This window comes from Littorina saxatilis, linkage group LG2 (assembly GCF_037325665.1).
Source record: "Littorina saxatilis isolate snail1 linkage group LG2, US_GU_Lsax_2.0, whole genome shotgun sequence".
NCBI lineage: Eukaryota > Metazoa > Mollusca > Gastropoda > Littorinimorpha > Littorinidae > Littorina > Littorina saxatilis.
The window spans coordinates 84476171-84499233 of record NC_090246.1 but is presented as its reverse complement, the minus strand read 5'-3'; the positions used below and the strand labels follow the sequence as shown (position 1 = coordinate 84499233).

The following is a 23063-nucleotide window of genomic DNA, read 5'->3' as shown; positions in this document are numbered from 1 at the left end:
GTCAACTTGGGTTCTTTATCGTGCGTATGCGTGCACACAGGGGTGTTCGAGCACCGGGGAGAGTCTGCACAAAGTTGACTCTGGGAAATAAATCCCTCACCTCATGGGGATCGATTCGACACCGATAGCCACAACTGGTTTTGAAGCCAGCGCTGCTACCCACTGAGCTATTTCCCCGCCCTGACGCATTGGTCTGACCCCTGGCCGGTCGACAGTCTGATAGTTTTGAAGTGTAGGAGGTCTTCTGACCATCAATTTTTCTACTAAGCGGACCCACATATATTTTCAATCCAGGTCAAACTGACCTATTGTCTGTTGACCCTGGGAACAACACTGAATTATTACTGATATGTTACCTGTGGCCTGAGCAATAGCCTTCAAGAGCACGGTATCTCCAATGCCTAGCTCCACCCCTTTGTAGGCGGGCGCCAGTTTGTTGAGACACAGGTACACACAGTGAAGCAGGTCTTTGGGCGACAGTACAATCACCGAGCGGAGGAAGTTGCACAGGATCTCAATCATCCGTAACCTGAAAGCGGACACCCAGAACTGCATGCATAGCTTATTGTGCTGAACAGCATCATGATAAAAAAACAAGAAAGATATGTCATAGGAACGTTTAATTGTGACAAAACAAAACGTTACGGTCACTGATCTTCGACCCAGCGGTCTTTTAAAGGACCCTAACAGGCTATTTTTGGTGTCAAAAACGCGTTTATTTGCGTTTTGGCGTGACTTAGGTTAACCAGACATATGCATGCCGTAGGAAATTGTTTTCTCACCTTCCCTCACAGGGTTAAGTTTATTTCGGAATCGTTTAGGCCATAATCCGACGAATTTCGTGGCTGAAGCGAAGCGTTTTCGCGTTCCGATCTGGTGGCCATTGTATCTTGAACGTCCGCGAGAGTACGGAAGTGGTGAATTCTGGGTAAAATTTTCGATGACGTCAGAAGCCGTATTCATAGAAGCAACTTTAGCTGCTGAACCTTACAGTTTTGAGCCTGGGAGTTAAAATCAAGGGTCTGCGCGCCCCGTGATTTGTAATCTTTTTTTTTTACAAATCACGTTAATGCTCCCGATATCTTCTTGTCATCCCAAAAGTCAAGGCACAAAAACAAAATCCCTTGACTTTTGGGGTAGCGCGACTCCGTTGATTTTGTTTTCTTTCTCCATATCATTACTAGATTGTCCCGTCGCTGGGAAATTTGGATCACTTCCTCCCAGTGGAAAGCTACCAGCAACAGAGTCGCGATACCCCAAAGTCAAGGGAGATCTATGGGATTTTTCTCCCTTCTCTTTATTGTCCCATCGCTGGGAAATTTGGGTCGCTTCCTTCGAGTGAAAAGCTAGAAACAACAGAGTCGCGCTACCCGAAAGTCAGTGAATCTATTAGATTTTTTTTTCTCCATTTCTTTATTGTCCCATCACATTCCACAACTTGGACACATACCAAAACTTGGACACATGATGATATTACCACGTCTTTGACACATACCACAAATTGGTCAATTACCACAACTTGGACACATACCACATCTTGGACACAGACCACATCTTATACGCATACCACAACTTGGACACATACCACAACTTGGACACATACCACACCTTGGACACATACCACAACTTGGACACATACCACATCTTTGACACATACCACAACTTGGTCACATACCACAACTTGGACACATACCACATCTTGGATACATACCACAACTTGGACACAGACCACATCTTATACGCATACCACAACTTGGACACATAACATAACTTGGACACATTAACATATCTTGGACACATACCACATCTTGGATACATACCACAACTTGGACACAGACCACATCTTATACGCATACCACAACTTGGACACATAACATAACTTGGACACATTAACATATCTTGGACACATACCACAACTTGGACCCATACCACATCTTGGACACATACCACAACTTGGACACATACCACAATTTGGACACATACCACAACTTGGACACATTCCACATCTTGGACACATACCACATCTTGAACACATTCCACATCTTGGACACATACCACAACTTGGACACATACCACAACTTGGACACATACCACAACTTGGACACATTACCACATTTTGGACACATTCCACATCTTGGACACATACCACATCTTGGACACATAACACATCTTGAACACATTCCACATCTTGGACACATACCACAACTTGGACACATACCACAACTTGGACACATACCACAACTTGGACACATTCCACATCTTGGACACATACCACAACTTGGACACATACCACATCTTGGACACATACCATAACTTGGACACATTACCACATCTTGGACACATACCACAACTTGGACACATACCACATCTTTGACACATACCATAACTTGGACACATATCACAACTTGGACACATACCACATCTTGGACACATACCACATCTATGACACATACCACATCCTGAACACATTCCACATCTTGGACACAATGTCATACCACAACTTGGACACATACCACAACTTGGACACATACCGCATCTTGAACACATTCCACATCTTGGACATATACCACAACATTGCACATATTGGACACATACCACAACTTGGACACATACCACAACTTGGACACATTCCACAACTTGGAAATTTCTACAACTTGGACCACAAGCGCGACTCTGTTGCTGCTAACTTTTCACTGGGAGGAAGCGATCCGAATTCGCCAGCGATGAAGGAAAATAACGAAATGGAAAAAGAAAGAAAAACAAATCTAATGGATCCCTTGACTTTGGGGTAGCGCGACTCTGTTGCTGCTAGCTTTCCACTGGGAGGAAGCGATCCGAATTTCCCAGCGATGGGACAATAGGCTGAATAGAGAAAAAATAAATAAAAAATTTTGTTTTTGTTTTTTACAAATCGCGGATTTAGGTTCAACGTAATTTGTACAATATTTTTTACATTTTTACAAACCACGAGTTAACAGCTCAGTTGGAGGTTTAATTGGTGCCAGTGTGTAGACATACAGGCTGGGGGAGTGGCTTAGGAGCGAGCAGATAGCTGTATCGTTATCAGCGTCTGTTACTGGAGATCGTTCTTACAGCGGCGTCCGAGTTGAGACGGAATTGTCCCATCTATCTGGGATTAATGTAGAATTGTATCCTCTTAGTCAGGTTTGAGGCACAAAGTGTACGAGGAAAAAACATTCTCTCTCAAGGGTGGAAGTAAAATGTCTGCCAGACTCAACAAATAGATTAGGCAGCCCATGATCACTGTTGTGATTGTAGTTGAAGTTCTATCGGATTTGTTGTTGGCTATGTTGTTGAAGACGTATAATTATGTTCTCGAATTTAAGTTGATGTTGTTGTCGTCGTCGTAGATGAAATCAAGGTTGTAATGTGTCAAATCAATCGTGTTCCACCTACAGTTTATCAGTGTAAAGCTGTTGTTGTTGACATTGTAGTTGTTCTTGGTTTTCGAGTTGTTGTCAGTGTTATTGTCGTCGTTGTAGTTGTTACCCAGTCGGATAAAAACAAATAAAAACTCAAGCCTAAGTCTTTTTTTTGCAACTCCGAACGTTCGGCAGCAGCACACTCTCTCGGCATGATGTCGGGAGCACGCGCGCATCCACAGCTGCAGCAAAGACGCACACCGAGCATTACTACTTTCGCTTCTGGATCCCCCTTGTGACGTCACAGCCAAGGGCTTGCCGCCGCGGGGAATTTGAAGTCTCGCGTAGCAGACGAATTTGGTCGCTTTTTGAGCATGCATTTTGTGTAAAATTAGACTGATGCAACACAAAACCTGAGATTTACTGATCGGATTTTGCATCTGTAGATGCTTACCTATATCATTAAATCAACCCCAACTGCTTTATCTGACCTTAAAAAGAGCCTGTTATGGCCCTTTAAGTGGACAGACAGCCAAACACTTAAATTACAGAAAATAAACTTATCTGACAAAACTTAGAAACTTTTTGTTTGATCTGAACTGCATCTTGTTTTTTCAGTGAAAAAAAATTGACATGAAAGCAGCATATGTTAATTTAAAACTTAGTTACACAACCAAGCCTTACTTTACAAGATTGTAAACACGGCTCTCTTAATTAACTATAAGTGTTCACACAACCAAGCCTTACTTAACAAAGACTCTAAAAACGGCTCGCTTAATTAACAATAAATGTTTATAATTCTTTAACAATTCAGTCAAGCAAACAATGCAAAAGCCATTTATAATACAGAACTCTGGTCTTGTATGAAAAACTATCTACGGAGCAGAAAAGGCCTTATCAGACTAAATATACGTCATCTTACCTGGCAGACGTAGCTTCAATAGCTTCAAACGTCTTGGCGAGAGCCAAATAAGGAACTCTGAACAGAAAAGAGAAGAAGAAAGATCTGAATTCTGGCATCACAAGCTACTTTGACTTTGTAACTGTAAGACCATAAGTGAAAACGTGTATGTCATTTTTGGCTCACGTAAGTGTAGCCTATGCGATCGTAACTTTGTCTGTCTGTGCGTGCGTGCGTGCGTGCGTGCGTGCGTGTGTATGTCTGTGGTAGAAACTCTAACATTTGAAGACGTCACATTACATTGACGTCACATTATGACGTAAGAGGGTTAGACGTCACGCGAAGGAAGTACTGAAAGTCTCGGTCATTATTATTTTGAGCGGGCCGAGACTAGTTGGCAGTCGTGTCCCTGTAAGTAGGCTACATGCAGACAGACAGATCTAGTGTCTCGCTTTCTTGCACAGTTTCACCTATGCTCTTTGTGTGTGTGTGTGTGTGTGTGTGTGTGTGTGTGTGTGTGTGTGTGTGTGTGTGTCGGTGTTTGTGGGTGTGGGTGTGTGTGTGCGTGTGTGTGTGTGTGTGTGTGTGTGTGTGACGGAGTGATTGAGTTTGTGTTACTGTTTGTCGATTTCTTACGTGAGCCTTGATGGCTTCGCCTCTTGTTGAGTACAAGATATAAGCAATACTCTGTTTGAAGTAGATAAAGCAATTCAGTTCACAAACAATTTTTTAGAGCTGATCAAAAACACCTTGTTACTGTAGTAGTAAATAAGAAGAATTAAAACAAAACAAAACAAATCTGCTGTTGTCACTGTACTATTTCTGTGTTCATAGGTTGCAACTTCCATGTACACTTTTGTTATGGCACCAAAGGGATTTTATGTGTATGACCGTTTTTTTCTGCCATTTAGGCGGCCATATTTGTGCTTTCGGAGGATGCATGTTGGATATTTTTGTGCTTCTATAACCCATTGCACTCTGATATGGATTAAAGGATCTTTAACGTGCGTACTTGGTCTTGTGTCTGCGTGAAGGGGAATAAGGCACGAGCAGATCTGCACATAAGTTGACCTGGGATATCGGAAAAATCTCCGCCCTTAACCCACCAGGCGCGGCAAACTTCAAACCTTCCACACGGAAGGTAGATGTTTTAACAACTAGACCATTGCGCCAATCACAAAACATGCTACCCAGGGATGGTCAAATCTCAACATTTTAACTCGCCAGCCGGGCGGAGTAACTTCAAGAAAGTCACTAGTCCGGCAGAAATTTTGCAGGTCTGGTACGATACCACAGTTGATCTGCAGTGTTTATATGGCTTTAAAACCCGATATTACAACCAAAAGGGTCGCATTTGACCAGAATTTTCATTGGCCAGGAGGGCGAGTTGCCAGGCGGTTTCTACTAGCCCGGCGGATCTTTTACTCGCCCCTGGCGGACAATTTGGCCATCCCTGCTACCTGCCTCGTAAATCAAAATTACAACATAGGGCCCGGTGGTCTCCCTAGCCTGTTGGGCGCTTTTCACTATGTCCCATCAGAATTTGTGTGAGAAATCAAGGCCCAAAGATTTTTCTCCCATGCTGGACCTTGACTACAGACAGAAATTGTTGGTTTTACTGACTTGTCTCCATGCTTCCAGCAGGCGTCAGTGACAGGGTGGTACTTGGTTTTGCTGGGTTCGTAGCCTGTGTCTGTCACCTCTGCGTTTCCTTCGCTGGCCTTGTTGTCACTGAAACAGTAATAACAAGTCGCGTAAGGCGAAAATACATTTAGTTAAGCTGTCGAACTCACAGAATGAAACTGAACGCAATGCAATTATTCAGCAAGACCGTATACTCGTAGCATCGTCAGTCCACCGATCGTGGCAAAGGCAGTGAAATTGACAAGAAGAGCGGGGTAGTAGTTGCGCTGAGAAGGATTGCACGCTTTTCTGTACCTCTCTTCGTTTTAACTTTCTGAGCGTGTTTTTAATCCAAACATATCATATCTATATGTTTTTGGAATCAGGAACCGACAAGGAATAAGATGAAAGTGTTTTTAAATTGATTTCGAAAATTTAATTTTGATAATAATTTTTATATTTTTAATTTTCAGAGCTTGTTTTTAATCCAAATATAACATATTTATATGTTTTTGGAATCAGAAAATGATGAAGAATAAGATGAACGTAAATTTGGATCGTTTTATAAAAAAAATTTTTTTTTTTACAATTTTCAGATTTTTAATGACCAAAGTCATTAATTAATTTTTAAGCCACAAAGCTGAAATGCAATACCGAAGTCCGGCCTTCGTCGAAGATTGCTTGGCCAAAATTTCAATCAATTTGATTGAAAAATGAGGGTGTGACAGTGCCGCCTCAACTTTTACAAAAAGCCGGATATGACGTCATCTGCCATGGATATGACGTCATTGGTATATATCGGAAAAAAGAAAAAAAACGTCCGGGGATATCATTCCCAGGAACTCTCATGTAAAATTTCATAAAGATAGGTCCAGTAGTTTGGTCTGAATCGCTCTACACACACACACGCACATACACCACAACCCTCGTCTCGATTCCCCCTCTATGTTAAAACATTTAGTCAAAACTTGACTAAATGTAACAAAATTAACACCTGCACCGAAAAAGAATAAAAGCAGACAAAAGAAGAAATGGGTGGTCAATATCAAAGAATGAACTGGGCCTGACATGGCCACAACAAACTAAGCTGGAGAAAGCTGTCCAGACATAATAGATGCATGCATCTGCTGTGATGTCCTGATGATCCAGTGGATTACTGGATGACCCCCCACCCCCTCCCGGGAAAATGGTGCAATCTAGTGAACCCTGAGCCAGTTATTTACACCAATAACTAGAAGTACCCACTAAACAAGTACACTTTTAATTTTATTGATAAGTGGCTTACAGGAAATATACAGCAGCCAGTAATTTCCTGGGTTGGCACTCAGGCCAAAAGGCATTTACAAAAACAAAACAATTAGACAATCACTGTAACAAATCAGGAAACATGTGAACGAAAATGAAATCCAGAAATCTGGATTAAATCATGACAGCTGGCAGCCATGCTACATATACAGAGTCAAACTGCTTAAAGCAAAGAATGGTCAGTCTTCCCCATCGGAAGAACTCTAATCAAGGCATGTCAACGATGTAATCAATTTGATTAAACGTGTTTTCTAGTTTAATATTGTTTTAGGAACAATCACATTAGTCACTGCCTTGTCAAATCACTCAAATCAGTTAATTGCTGCAGTCTGAAGTTCATGGGGTAATACATGTTAAAATGCTGACCAAATCGGGATTTTTTGATAAGTGGATTCTAGACCACTACAGCGGCATCTTTCTTTCTTTATTTGGTGTTTAACATCGTTTTCAAGCGGCATCCCCCTTTAGAGACCTAAAATAATCTGAGAAAATCAGGTCTTGAAAAGGAGTCTTAAAATGGAGGTAAATTTACAGACGTTATGAACAGACAATCTGAAAAACCAAGGTCTGAAACGGGGGCAGTCTTAAATTGGGGGTTCCACTGTATAATAACTATCATGTGGAAAATAACAAGCGCTCAGTTAAAGCAAGGAAGAGCACAGAAGAGGCATGAAAGACAGAGCAAAAGAGAGAGAATAACAAGCGCTCAGTTAAACCAAGGGCACAGAAGAGGCATGAAAGACAGAGCAAAAGAGAGAGAATAACAAGCGCTCAGTTAAACCAAGGAAAGGCACAGAAGAGGCATGAAAGACAGGGCAAAAGAGAGAGAATAACAAGCGCTCAGTTAAACCAAGGAAGAGCACAGCCACAGAAGAGGCATGAAAGACAGAGCAAAAGAGAGAGAATAACAAGCGCTCAGTTAAACCAAGAAAGAGCACAGAAGAGGCATGAAAGACAGAGCAAAAGAGAGAAAATAACAAGCGCTCAGTTAAACCAAGGAAGGGCACAGAAGAGGCATGAAAGACAGAGCAAAAGAGAGAAAATAACAAGCGCTCAGTTAAAGCAAGGAAGAGCACAGAAGAGGCATGAAAGAGAGAGCAAAAGAGAGAAAATAACAAGCGCTCAGTTAAACCAAAGAAGAGCACAGAAGAGGCATGAAAGACAGAGCAAAAGAGAGAAAATAACAAGCGCTCAGTTAAAGCAAGGAAGAGCACAGAAGAGGCATGAAAGACAGAGCAAAAGAGAGAGAATAACAAGCGCTCAGTTAAACCAAGGAAGAGCACAGAAGAGGCATGAAAGACAGAGCAAAAGAGAGAAAATAACAAGCGCTCAGTTAAACCAAGGAAAGGCACAGATGAGGCATGAAAGACAGACTTTCTTTCTTTATTTGGTGTTTAACATCGTTTTCAACCACGAAGGTTATATCGCGACGAGGGAAAGGGGGGAGATGGGATAGGGGAAAGGGGGGAGATGGGATAGAGCCACTTGTTAAGTGTTTTTTGTTCACAAAAGCACTAATCAAAAAATTGCTCCAGGGGCTTGCAACGTAGTACAATATATGACCTTACTCGGAGAATGCAAGTTTCCAGTACAAAGAACTAAACATTTCTTACATACTGCTTGACTAAAATCTTTACAAACATTGACTATATTCTATACAAGAACCACTTAACAAGGGTAAAAGGAGAAACAGAATCCGTTAGTCGCCTCTTACGACATGCGGGGTGCAGAGAAATAAGGATGTGGAAAAGAAGACTTTTGGTAAGTGAAATAAAGGTGATGGATCCAGTCAGGTAGAAATAAGACAACAAGAAAAGAATTGGAAAACTGCAGGGAATAGTAGGGAGAGTTTTCTTGGAAGGAAATATAGGTGAAAGGACTGGTAAGGCAGAAATAAGACAAAAGAAGAGAAGTAAAGGGGTGGGGTAGCTCTGTTTAAACGCTCCCGCCGCGTGAAGGCGACCCCATGGGAGCATGAAAGACAGAGCAAAAGAGAGAAAATAACAAGCGCTCAGTTAAAGCAAGGAAGAGCACAGAAGAGGCATGGAAGACAGGGGAAAAGAGAGAAAATAACAAGCGCTCAGTTAAAGCAAGGAAGAGCACAGAAGAGGCATGAAAGACAGAGCAAAAGAGAGAAAATAACAAGCGCTCAGTTAAAGCAAGGAAGAGCACAGAAGAGGCATGAAAGACAGAGCAAAAGAGAGAGAATAACAAGCGCTCAGTTAAACCAAGGAAGAGCACAGAAGAGGCATGAAAGACAGAGCAAGAGAAAATAACACGAAGAGGCATGAAAGACAGAGCAAAAGAGAGAAAATAACAAGCGCTCAGTTAAACCAAGGAAGAGCACAGAAGAGGCATGAAAGACAGAGCAAAAGAGAGAGAATAACAAGCGCTCAGTTAAACCAAGGAAGAGCACAGAAGAGGCATGAAAGACAGAGCAAAAGAGAGAGAATAACAAGCGCTCAGTTAAAGCAAGGAAGAGCACAGAAGAGGCATGAAAGACAGAGCAAAAGAGAGAAAATAACAAGCGCTCAGTTAAAGCAAGGAAGAGCACAGAAGAGGCATGAAAGACAGAGCAAAAGAGAGAGAATAACAAGCGCTCAGTTAAACCAAGGAAGAGCACAGAAGAGGCATGAAAGACAGAGCAAAAGAGAGAAAATAACAAGCGCTCAGTTAAACCAAGGAAGAGCACAGAAGAGGCATGAAAGACAGAGCAAAAGAGAGAGAATAAGAAAAACAGATAAGCCGGCAGAAACAGATTCATACAAACAAATATTTACACTGACACACAGCATCTCTCTCCTCCCACCCTGCCCCCGCATTACCCCACCCCCCCCCCCCCCACCCCCCCGCCTGAAAATAGGCCAGGAAAACAAGACTCGGTCCTCGCCCAAATCATTGGTCAGTGCTTTGAGACGGCATATAAAGAACACAACTTTCTGATTTCAAAGGGTGATAATCTTAGGTTAGCACATGTGCTGCGCCAAAAGAACCTCGTTCGCCAGTATTCCTAGTGAAGTAGTCCAGACAGACGGAACTTCATCTCACAAGCGCAAATGACCAGGCAGCAGGTGGCAGTGTTGTCATTAGTCCTCTATTCCTTGACTCAATCCGTCCAATCAGCCTCAGGGATGAACGGAAATACTGTAGGTACTAATCTTCTTTCATTCTACTGTTGTCAACATTTTCTTTCCCGTTTCTCTCCCTCTGCCAGCCCATCATCTGGAAAACCTCAACTTAATTGGGCGAGGTCAACTCCGTGAAGTCGACTTTGCAAAGTAGGCTCCATACTACTTGGCTAAACTAATACCGTGGAAAATGGCCAAGGTCATTCAAACTAACAACAGCACGGATCAATCTTTACAGATTAAAAGCAGACAAGGTTTGTAAAATCATATATAATAAGACACAAACAAACCCAAGGTGATTACATTCTGCTCATGATCAAACTCCACTTGAATCCCATTTAATCCACTTGACACAATTAAGTGCATAACATCTATATTGATAAGAATTTAATTTTTCATTTTATCATTATTGTATCATGTTTAAAATTGAATAAAATCTTGTTTAAACCAGTAAGAATTTGGCTAAAATAGAACTATATAATACTTCATGAAATGAACATATATCACACCGACGCCTACCTTTTAAAAAAAGAAAAGCAAACGTCTGACAAGCCCGAACATGAAACCATAAGCCTTTCACAAGCAGGGACAGCTCAATACCTACTCAGCCACCTTCCCGCTTCCCTGAACCAGCCGGGCAGACGGTGGGGGATTCCTTAAATGGCTCATTACCCCGCCACTCCATTATTGGCGCTAATTCTCCCGGCCACACTGCCCACGGCACTGCCCGGACCAATCAGCCACTCCAGAGGCCAGACTCTCGCATCCTATTATCTGCTGCTAACGACGCCCGCAAATGACAGAGCTCCGTCGCCTCACACAGACTCTCGCTGCTCGGGCATCAGATGGCATTGATGACCGGCATCGTTCCGTTAGACAATGTGAAGTTATTTGTTTTCCCAGCCAGCACTGCAAGCAACTGGCTCTGTGACCAGACTTTATTGTTCAGTGGCTGAGACGAGAGAGGGTTCAACCAACAAGGGATATTGGTGACATGACTGACTTTGGTGAAAAACTGTGGAGTGAAAAAGTTAAAGTTATGTTTGAGTGTTGAGTTTTAAAAAAAAAAGAAGTGCTGGAGCTTCAATTTTTTGAAAGGTGAGACTTGGTTATTCAAACAGACTGGATTGTTGTGTTAGTTCATGCTCTTCTTTGCTGTCTCTTTCTTTTGTGTTGGTTTGTGCTTGTCAATTTTAAAATTCCTCAGAGTTTCTCATGTTGTAAACTAATGTAATGTTGTTTTGTTGTTTTTAAATCTATTTCACTTCAATGAGTATTTAAAGCTTATTCTCTGATTTCATTTAGAAAAAAATCACAATTGTTTTCCTTTTCTTATTATCCTTAGAAAGGATTCTTGTTCAAAAAGCTAAAAACAAAAACGTAAAAAAACAAAACAAAAAACCCAGTAGTTATTAATATGACAAGGCAAGGTATGATGTCCTTTCCTCTGTAACGGCTCCTCTCTTTTCATATTTTTTCATTTTGGTCTTCATGTTTATGCAAGTATTTTTTTAGTAACAGGAGGATGCAGAAGAAGTCTTTTCTGAGAATTGTTTTTTTTTAAACTAAAAATGAAAGTCTAAGCTGTGGTTTTAATAAATCAACACAGCAAAACCTCTCAGGTATATATATAAAAAAAAAGTATGTTTATGAATGAGGGAGTTATATAATGGAGGTATATTCATTGGACTGGGTGGCCGAGTGGTAACGCACTTGCGCTCAGAAGCGAGAGGTTGCGAGTTCGACCCTGGGTCAGGGCGTTAGCAATTTTCTCCCCCCTTTCCTAACCTAGGTGGTGGGTTCAAGTGCTAGTCTTTCGGATGAGACGAAAAACCGAGGTCCCTTCGTGTACACTACATTGGGGTGTGCACGTTAAAGATCCCACGATTGACAAAAGGGTCTTTCCTGGCAAAATTGTATAGGCATAGATAAAAAATGTCCACCAAAATACCCGTGTGACTTGGAATAATAGGCCGTGAAAAGTAGGATATGCGCCGAAATGGCTGCGATCTGCTGGTCGATGTGAATGCGTGATGTATTGTGCAAAAAATTCCATCTCACACTGCATAAATAGATCCCTGCGCCTTGAGTCCGAGTCTGGAGATAAGCGCGCGATATAAGACTTCATATAATAATATTTAGAGAACTTCTGAAGGGAAAATCTTGGAAAACAAGGTCTGAGAACGGAGTGGGTCTTAACATGGAGGCACTGAAAACAGAGTTTTAACCATGTGATTTTATGGTGATGCTAAAGTCCTTAAGGCCAAATCAAAATATATGTTGGTTTAGGGTAACGTGACCAAAAAAGATAGGGTCCGTAGATCGGCTTTTAATTTTTTATTTTTTTTAAAGATTTAGTCGAGTTTTAAAGGTTACTTACTCCCCCTAGTCTTAGTATGGTTCGCAAAATGTGCCAAAAGTTTTTTTGTCTTTCATTTTAGAAATGAAAAAAAGTTTTAGGGTCAGCAGGAAAAAATAGGGTCGGTTGGGTTATCCTAAACCAACATATATTTTTGTTTGGCCTAATTACAATCTCAATCAGTGGAGAAGCCACCAAGGACGTATCCAAACAAAATCCCCCCCCCCCCCCCCCCCTAAAGGGTTGAAAAAGACACAAACATTCCAATGACTGCACCTCTGAAACAATCAACACGGCTGAGTCACCCTTCAACAACTCCAATCAGTTCAAGAAAACATCAATTCCGTGTTGGTGAAAACATTAACTGTCCCGCCCCGTCCTTACACACCCAATTAAGAGCGTTCCCCAATGCGTGCTCAGCCTGAAAAACATTGTTGAATGAAAATCCGCTTTTGTTTGGGTGCATGCCAACCCCTTTCATTTCACCACCCTTTCCCTCTGATCAATATCCATGCACGAAGATGACAGTTTTCAATTCATTCCGACTGCCCCGAGAAGACCCTTTGTGCTTGACTGGATGTCACGATGACACCAACTGATAAGGCCACTGAACCCTGTCTCCCGGATACAGTGGAACCTCATTTTAAGACCTGAATTTTTTTTTTAAATCGGTCTTAAAAAGGAGGGAGTCTTAAATTAGGGGTCATTATACAGAGGTTTATGAACAGAAAGTCTAAGAAAACAGGGTCTTAAAAGGGAGGGAGTCTTCAATTGGGGGGGGGGGGGGTCTTAAAAGGGGGGTTCCACTGTAGTTTATCCTTTTCTTCATCTTAAAGTATCCTCTCCACTGCAGTGTTATTGCAGAAATACACCCAACATTTAAACTCCTTGCAGGACATTTTGACAGATTTTTGTTTTTAATCCATGTCCTTCTTCTTGTCGTTCGCTGTTAGATCGTCAGTCAGGACTGCAGGGTGAATCCATGTCCAACTGCTCTATTGTCTTTTGTGTCTGGGAACAACACTGCAATAATATTGTCCCGTTTGACTTTTCGCATTCTCTATCTCTCTCTCTCTCTTTCTCTGCAATGCATTATATGCAATGCATTATTGCAACTATGCTGCAATTTCCAAACTATATTGTTTTTCCCATTTTTGAATGTGTATACAAAACCATAACTCTTTTCTTATTACTATTTACATTATGTACGTCTGTAAGTAACAATAACCATGTCAATTTTACTATCTACACTACTCACAAAAAGTTAAGGATCACTATGAGAAAACAGGTGCTCAATAAAATCAGTTCGCTACTGTTATTTATTTCTCAGTCAAAATAAATTGTTATGAATTCTTGTTCAGCTGTAAGTGGGCGATGTTGTGTTAGTGGGAAAATTGCACTGGATTCTCTACTACTGAGCTTGGTAGCAAAAGAAAAAGCGGAAACTTGCGAAAAAGGACCTTGTTTTGGACCGTTCAGCCCGAACGCATTGCACAAGCCACATGGAAAAACCATTATGCAACTGCAAGAACTGCTGTTTATGTGTGAGATGCTGTCACTTGCTTGGCTTTTTGAAAAGACAGACCACCAGTGTTAGGCATTATCTGACAATGCCTCCACGACGAAAATTGAACGAGTTTGAGAGGGGACGAGCTGTTGCATGGTTCCAAGATGGTGTCCCCAAGCGAGAAGTGGCCAGGCGACTTCACGTGTCCATCTCGGTCATTGTCAGACTGATTCAACGTTTCACAGCCACTGGGAGGGTCCAGGAAAGACGCAGACCTGGGCGACCAAAGAAGACAACTCCACGTGAAGATCGTCTCATTGAACGACTAGCCTTGCAAACAAGAACAGCCTCTTCCAGCATTATTCGAAGGCAGCTGAGGGTGGCTACTAACACCAACATCAGCCAGCAGACCGTACGGAATCGCCTTCGAGGGTTTAACCTCCGTTCTCGTCGCCCAGCTGGGCGGCCACGCTTAACTCCAGCCCATAGGGCAGCACGCCGCGCCTTCTGCAGACGTCACGTGAGGTGGGCATGTCAGCAATGGTCCCAGGTCCTGTTCAGCGATGAATCACGCTTCACCCTGAACCACAACGACGACCGAATGAGGGTCTGGAGGCGCCAAGGGGAACGCTACATTGACGCCACTGTCCAAGAAAAGGTGGCCTTTGGTGGAGGTTCTGTAATGGTCTGGGGGGCCTTCAGCCTTCACCACAGAACACCCTTGTTTCATGTACAGGGTAACCTGACTGGCCTCCGATACCGGGATGAGATCCTTCGACCGCTGGCTGTGCCTGCACTGCAGCAGATGGGACCGCAGGCTGTCTACCAGGATGACAACGCTCGCCCCCACAGGGCAAGGGTGGTCAACGACTTCCTGCAGCAGTCTGGAGTCAACAGAATGGAGTGGCCAGCATGCAGTCCCGATCTCAACCCGATTGAGAACCTCTGGGATGAGTTGGATCGCAAAGTGAGGAGCAACCACCCCCCTCCCAGGGATGTCCAGCACCTCTACCGGATGCTGCAGGCTGAGTGGCAGGCGCTTCCACAGAGGATCTTCACCACCCTGGTCAACTCTATGAGGACTCGCTGCGTCGAGTGCCAGAACAGCCAGGGCGGTTACACGCATTACTGAACTTTTGGGAGCATCTGAATGCCATGTCTTGTGATTTCAACGACTTTGTGAAATTAAATTTCGATACGTACACACTTTGATAAAAAGTACAGACCAAACGATTGCTCTAAATTGAAGGAAATGTTGTATCCTTATCACTAAAGCATTGAATTAAACGTTTGCCAAATACCAACGCATTGGCTTTCTTATTTGGAAAGTTATGAATTTGTGTGCAAGTGATCCTTAACTTTTTGTGAGTAGCTTATATTATGTGCGTCTCTATTAAGTGTTTGTATAAGGGACAGGTTGTAAGATTAGGCTTTGCCTAAAACCTCTATCCTTTGGTAATAAAGTTCAGTTTCAGTTTCAGTTTCTCTCTCCCTCTGACTTTCTTACAGTGTCTCCAAACCCTCTGCTTCTGCCCTGTCCTCCAGAATTGCAGCAATCCCAGTCCTAGTCCACCCACTTTCTTCTGCCCGCTTGCGTGGAAATGTGCAGTAAAGATGATCAGGTCCCTGACTGCCCGGTGTCACATCTGTTCTTAATCACCGCATCCCCTCCAATTTCAGCCGGTTAACACATAACTCCCTCTGCATCGGACTCTGCAAGAATTCCAGTTCTTCCCCCCCCCCCCGACCCCCTTTCACCCAATTCAAAACAGCTTCCCCATCCCGTCCCTAAAGTCAGGAATCCTCACGGCAGACTGTCCAAAAATGTCACCCCTCTTCTTCAGGCCCCCCCCCCCCCCCCCCCTATCTCATCTCTAACCAGCTTCCCCCTCCACTCTAGACCCCCCCCCCCCCCCCCCCCAAGTCTGAAATCTTCGGTGTCCAAGAACGTTAGCCTTCTCCTTCACACCCCCTTCCATCCCTACTCTAACAAGCTACCCCCCCCCCCCACCCCCAAGTCTGAAATCTTCACAGCGCAATTGTCCAAGAATTAGAGCCTTCTCCTTCACACAGACAACCCCCCTCCCCCCAGCCTCTCTCTCACATCCCTACTCTATCCAGCTACCCCCTCCACCCCGAGTCACCCCTTATGTCTCAAATCCTCACAGCCTAACAGCGGAGACAATCGATGGCACTTTATGGGACCTTGTTTGCCGAGATTGGACACGAAGAGACAACAGGGTGGGCTCATCTCCTACAAAGGCAATCAGTGCTGACCCACTTCAGTCGCCTTTCACTGCAGTTTGGGATGACAGGACAGCTAGGGACCTGTCTCTCTCTCTCTCTCTCTCCCCCTGTGGGACACTTGGCCAGATCAATACCTGGCCTGCTGCTTTTGTGTAAAGCTTTAACTGCCTAGATCAGATGACAGTTCAGTACGGTGGAACCCCCCTTTTAAGACCTCCAAAAATCTGAGAAAATCAGGTCTTAAAAAGGCGGAAGTTTTAAAATGGGGCTCAATTTATTGAAGTTATGAACAGGAAGTCTGTGAAAAACAGGGTCTTATAAAAGGGAAGAAGTCTTAAATTGGGGGGTCTTAAATTAAAAGGGGGGTTCCACTAGCACCCCCTTTTAAGAACCCCCAATTTAAGACTTCCCCCATTGTAATTAAGACCATCCCTTTTCTTATGTTCTGTCAATAACCTCTGTAAATCAACCTCCATTTTAAGACTCCCTCCTTTTTAAGACCTGATTTTCTCATATTTTTCGGGGTCCTTAAAAGGAGGTTTCACTGTACACCTTGTAACTTGACTCCATCAATAGCGATATTCATCACATGCTTGGATTTGGGTCAATGCCTTTGAATCAAGTGTGACTAAGTTTAACTTTCTTTCTTTCTTTATTTGGTGTTTAACGTCGTTTTCAACCACAAAGGTTATATCCTGACGGGGAAAGGGGGGAGATGGGATAGAGCCACTTGTCAATTGTTTCTTGTTCACAAAAGCACTAATCAAAAATTTGCTCCAGGGGCTTGCAACGTAGTACAATGTATTACCTTACTGGGAGAATGCAAGTTTCCAGTATAAAGGACTTAACATTTCTTACATACTGCTTGACTAAAATCTTTACAAACATGGACTATATTCTATACAAGAAACACTTAACAAGGGTAAAAGGAGAAACAGAATCCGTTAGTCGCCTCTTACGACATGCTGGGGAGCATCGGGTAAATTCTTCCCCCTAACCCGCGGGGGGGTATTTGGGTCAATGCATTTGAATCAAGTGTGACTAAGTTTAACTACACAAACCACAACTAAAATTACCCAGTGAATGGCATGCTGATTTGTGTAAGGCCAAGGAAAATAAAATGTTTGTTTCAAGTGACAAGGCCAAAAACTGTACCCACGGAATACGCGCGATATAAGCCTCATATTGATTGATTGATAGCAGCCCAAATTTTCCGTGGAATAATAGGCCGTGAAAAGTAGGATATGCGCCGAAATGGCTGCGATCTGCTGGCCGATGTGAATGCGTGATGTATTGCGTAAAAAAAATTCCATCTCACACGGCATAAATAAATCCCTGCGCCTTGAATATGTGCGCGATATAAATTGCATAAAATAAAAATTAAAAAAATTTAAAAAATCCCTACGCTTAGAACTGTACCCACGGAATACGCGCGATATAAGCCTCATATTGATTGATTGATTGATAACTAAACTTTACCATCCAGCTCTCTCAACCATAACTAAACTCTACCATCCAGTTATTTCAACTAATTACAATAACAAAACTCTGCCATCCAGCTCTCTCAACCAATTACCACAACAAAAGTCTACCATCCATCTTTCAACCATAACTTAACTCTACCATCCAGCTCTCTCAACAAAACTCTACCATCTTCTCCAGACGTTATCAAGATGAATCTTCCACTGGCCTTGTTCCTGGCTTTCTTCAATCTGCTGCCTGACGCCCACACCGCCACCTACTATGTGAAGGGAGATAACTGCAACAACTGCTGCCGAGGGCTGCCGGGGCCGCAAGGAGTGCCTGGCCTTCCCGGGCTGCACGGAGGGAGGGGCCAGGACGGGAACACTGGGCCCAAGGGAGAGAAGGGGGAGACGGGGCTTATAGGGCAAACAGGTGAGGTTTGTTTGTTTGTTTGTTTAACGCCCAGCCGACCACGAAGGGCCATATCAGGGCGGTGCTGCTTTGACATATAACGTGCGCCACACACAAGACAGAAGTCGCAGCACAGGCTTCATGTCTCACCCAGTCACATTATTCTGACACCGGACCAACCAGTCCTAGCACTAACCCCATAATGCCAGACGCCAGGCGGAGCAGCCACTAGATTGCCAATTTTAAAGTCTTAGGTATGACCCGGCCGGGGTTCGAACCCACGACCTCCCGATCATGAGGCGGACGCCTTACCACTAGGCCAACCGTGCCGGTCAACAGGTTAGGTGGATTCAACAGACATGAGAATATTAAACAAATGAGGCAGAGCGCTATTTAAAGATCTAATAAACAAAGGGAAGTAAGCGCTATAAATGTGTAATCAAGTAAGTGAGAGCTATGCGGAACCAATCTCCTGGCACCTGAGAGAATAATAACAAGCATTGAAATGAACAAGTGACTCTCATCCTCAAAAAAAGGATGATCGCCGCAAGCTCATATGTTCCTCTTTCTTTCTTTATTTGGTGTTTAACGTCGTTTTCAACCGTTCAAGGTTATATCGCGACGGGGAAGGGGGGAGATGGGATAGAGCCACTTGTTAATTGTTTCTTGTTCACAAAAGCACTAATCAAAAAATTGCTCCAGGGGCTTGCAACGTAGTACAATATATGACCTTACTGGGAGAATGCAAGTTTCCAGTACAAAGGACTTAACATTTCTTACATACTGCTTGACTAAAATCTGTACAAACATTGACTATATTCTATACAAGAAACACTTAACAAGGGTAAAAGGAGAAACAGAATCTGTTAGTCGCCTCTTACGACATGCTGGGGAGCATAGGGTAAATTCTTTCCCCTAACCCGCGGGGGGTCATATGTTCCTCAATTTCTAAGGCACTCCAACACTTATGTGCACAGTCATACACAAGAACCAGCTCCTATTCCTGACCAGACATAGCCCTTTGTTTATCAAATCAGACATCAGAATAGAACATGGTCAAAAAGGAGAAAATAAGGTTGGCCAAATGCAAAATAAGACTTTTTTTTTTTTTAGAAGATGTTAGTTTTTCTTAACCCTAATGCAAGAGAAGAAGGGAAATTGATTTAAGACTGAGGAGTGTTGCTTACAGCTTCAAAATTAATCTAATAATGTGGCCACATTCCATATCCACCATGAACACCTAGAGAGGTTCGAACGAAGGGGTGCTTCCAAAAGGAAGAAGATTTTCATGCCTGATTCAAGCTTTCAAGGCTTCATTGGTTTAGTTAGTTCTCCTCACCCATTTGGAGCATAACAAAGGGAAATGTGAAAAGAAAACACTGACAAACTCCATACAAAAAAATTAACTGTATACGAAACAATTGACAATCTGACAATGCTATCCTGAAACACAAAAGATGGATGTCTCTGCTCAAAGATGGTTTCCAAAAGATCAATCCACTTATTTAGATTGACAATGCAATGAAAACTTGGTCACCTTAGTGGGGACGTAGCTCAGTCGGTAGCGCGCTGGATTTGTATCCTTGGCCGCTGTCAGCGTGAGTTCGTCCCCACGTTCGGAGAGATATTTATTTCTCAGGGTCAACTTTGTGTGCAGACTCTCCTCGGTGTCCGAACACCCCCGTGTGTACACGCAAGCACAAGACCAAGTGCGCACAAAAAAGATCCTGTAATCCATGTCAGAGTTCGGTGGGTTATAGAAACACGAAAATACCCAGCATGCTTCCTCCGAAAGCGGCGTATGGCTGCCTAAATGGCGGGGTAAAAAAACGGTCATACACGTAAAATTCCACTCGTGCAAAAAACACGAGTGTACATGGGAGTTTCAGCCCACGAATGCAGAAGAAGAAGATCTCTTGAGTCAGTCTGCTTACAATCTTCTGAATGGTATGAAATTCTATTACTAATTTTAGTTCCTGAAAGGAATGTGTTCCAGAAAAATCAAAACTTATGCTGACTGAAAATTTTTAATTTTTTAGAGGGATGGGTCTTCTAACTGAAGCTTTACCAATTCACTTGCTACAGGAGAGTTTTTAATTTTATTTAATTTTCCACATATGTGTACTCTCCAGCTTACCCCTCTCAGCTGATTTGTACTATTCCAGCAATCTGACACAGTGAGCCAGTTGTCCATAGCTCTCTTCATAAGTTGTTCAAACAATACAATAAAACTCTATTCTCTCAAAAGAGAAATTACAATGATCTCAAACACAATGATCTCTGCTTGCAGGACCGCAAGGGGTTGCAGGGGAAGATGGAAATAAGGGTCACAGGGGTCGCAAAGGTGTGAAAGGGGAATGCGGTCCGCCTGGAGCAGCCGGACCTAAAGGTGACCTTGGACCTCAAGGTCCCCCGGGTGACAAAGGTCAGAAAGGTTACAAGGGTGAAAAGGGTGCCCGTCCACCCCGCATCGCCTTCACGGTCAGCCGCAGCGAACCCCTCGGACCGGTGATGCAGAAGACGCCCGTGACCTTTGACAAAATTCACACCAACCAGGGTGACAGTTTCGACGTCTACTCTTCTCACTTCATCTGCAAAATCAACGGCACGTACTTCTTCACGGTTCACGTCCTGAGTGCCGAGAACCGCACAGCCTATGGATGGATCATGCTCAACAACGACCACCAGATGGCGTTCCACGGAGACGCTCAGGCTTTTCACGGAACCGGCAGCAACACCATTATTCTTCATCTTGTGCGCGAAGACCATGTGTGGGTTCAACTCAATGAAAACTCGTCCCTTCTCAACCATTTTTCTTCCTTCTCTGGGCACATTCTCTTTGAGGACTGAAGTTATTGCACAAACTTCATAACACTCGTATTTCAAATGAAGTCATCCAATCCATCTTGCTTGAATAATGAAGTCATTCTATCAGTGACACTGATTAAAAACATAACTCATATTAAAAGAGACAAGTAAAGACATTTTCCAAACAAGTCTCACAGGCATTTGACACAAATTTCATCAACATAAATAGTAAAGATTCTTGATAATGTCGTGCACATACAATAAAACACAAATTTCACACCCATCCTTAAAATTAGAGCATGCAAATGTCAATACATTTTAAAGGCAGCAATGGCTTCTGTGTCAGTGTGAGCGCAGGGATTTATGAAGAACAAGTACATGTAATTGAAACTAGGCCTACTGTGATGCAACTTGTTTCCACCTGTATGTAATAGTGTCACGTGAATCTAAAAGAGGAGTGGAGATACACTGGTTAATGCTTAGTGTACAGCTACCTTGACAACAAGTCTGTGAGTATACACAAGTATAATATGTATGGCTGTATTCTTGTAATTTACTGGAAATAACCAATGAAAAATGAAAAGTTATGTTCAGTTTTCTATGAATTATGTCTCATTTCCAGTTTGAGCAAAAATAGATCCAAACAATGTACGTCTTTATCAAAGATGAGCTGTACATATCAGTCAGTAATTACATTTGCAACTTAAGCTATGTTTGTGGTACATGTATAGCATTTGCTTTTGGTTCTTGCTGCATATACTTATGCTCCTAGTACTAATCATTCAGTGAAAACTTGTTTCATCTAATATGGAACAAGAGACTTCTGGTAAGAATGAATAAAGTAAGATAACGATGAAAATATTCGTGTTTGTATCTGGTGAGTACATTTTCATTGTAATCTTCTAGTTTCAACTTTCATCTAATTCAGAAAGTTATTGTGGCGGGGATGTAGCTCAGTCGGTAGCACGCTGGATTTGTATTCAGTTGGCCGCTGTCAGTGTGAGTTCGTCCCCATGTTCGGCGAGAGATTTATTTCTCAGAGTCAACTTTGTGTGCAGACTCTCCTCGGTGTCCGAACACCCCCGTGTGTACACGCAAGCACAAGACCAAAAGCGCACGAAAAAGATCCTGTAATCCATGTCAGAGTTCGGTGGGTTATAGAAACACGAACATACCCAGCATGCTTCCTCCGAAAGCGGCGTATGGCTGCCTAAGTGGCGGGGTAAAAACGGTCATACATGTAAAATTCCACTCGTGCAAAACACGAGTGTATGTGGGAGTTTCAGCCCACGAACGCAGAAGAAGAAGAAGAAAGTTATTGTGTGTTTTGCCCAAAAACTGTCTTTGATGGCAGAATACTAACTAAGTAAACAGGCTGATTTTACAAAGATACTGAGTATGCACAATTTCCCTTTAAAATTAAAAAAAAAATCTCCATTGTTGTCTCAGGTAAAAAATTGCTGAAGACAACTTCAGAGAGCCAGTAAGCTGTGCCCAGCACTTCGTCCAATCTCCCGGACTGTAAAACGGCCCAGGAAGAGACCCAAGCCCTGGATTTAATTAACCCGAGCCGAGTCGAGGGAAAGACAAGCTGCTCCCCCCCCCCCTCCCTTCTATTGGAAGGAAATGCCAATGCCCTGGAACGATCCGTGCATAAGGTTGTCCACTCAGTGCTGAGTAGGACGAACCCTCGAGGTGACCGTAAGACAATCATGCCAAAGTATGCAAACCTTGGGATGGAGTGAAGACCGAAAAGGCCTGTGAGATAGAAGTCAGCTCAAGAGAAGAGTGACCGATCTCCACACAAAGAGAGAGAGAGACGCCTGAGTACAAGATACCAGAGTCCAACTCGATGGGAAAAGCTCAATAAAGAGCAAAAGCGTTCCTAAAATCCCAAGAACGTGAAGAAACGCTCACCCTCCAATGC

At 43.0% G+C, this 23063-nt stretch overlaps 2 protein-coding genes across 3 annotated transcripts in view; one reads left to right on the top strand and one right to left on the bottom strand.

Annotated features, from left to right (window-relative positions):
- Positions 1-23063, bottom strand: part of LOC138959964 (DNA ligase 1-like) — an 87000-nt gene that overhangs the window by 31449 nt on the left and 32488 nt on the right. For both annotated transcript variants that reach the window (XM_070331665.1, XM_070331666.1), the window contains exons 9-11: positions 5908-6015; positions 4306-4362; positions 357-529 (exon numbers count right to left, since the gene is read on the bottom strand). In XM_070331665.1, the coding sequence (XP_070187766.1) occupies positions 357-529; positions 4306-4362; positions 5908-6015 (338 nt within the window). The remainder of the gene's footprint in view (positions 1-356; positions 530-4305; positions 4363-5907; positions 6016-23063) is intronic.
- Positions 10961-21981, top strand: LOC138959970 (complement C1q subcomponent subunit C-like). Its single transcript, XM_070331676.1, has 3 exons — positions 10961-11438; positions 18116-18349; positions 20619-21981. Exons 2-3 carry the CDS (start codon positions 18127-18129, stop codon positions 21176-21178), a joined length of 783 nt encoding a protein of 260 aa, XP_070187777.1. The 5' UTR covers positions 10961-11438; positions 18116-18126; the 3' UTR covers positions 21179-21981.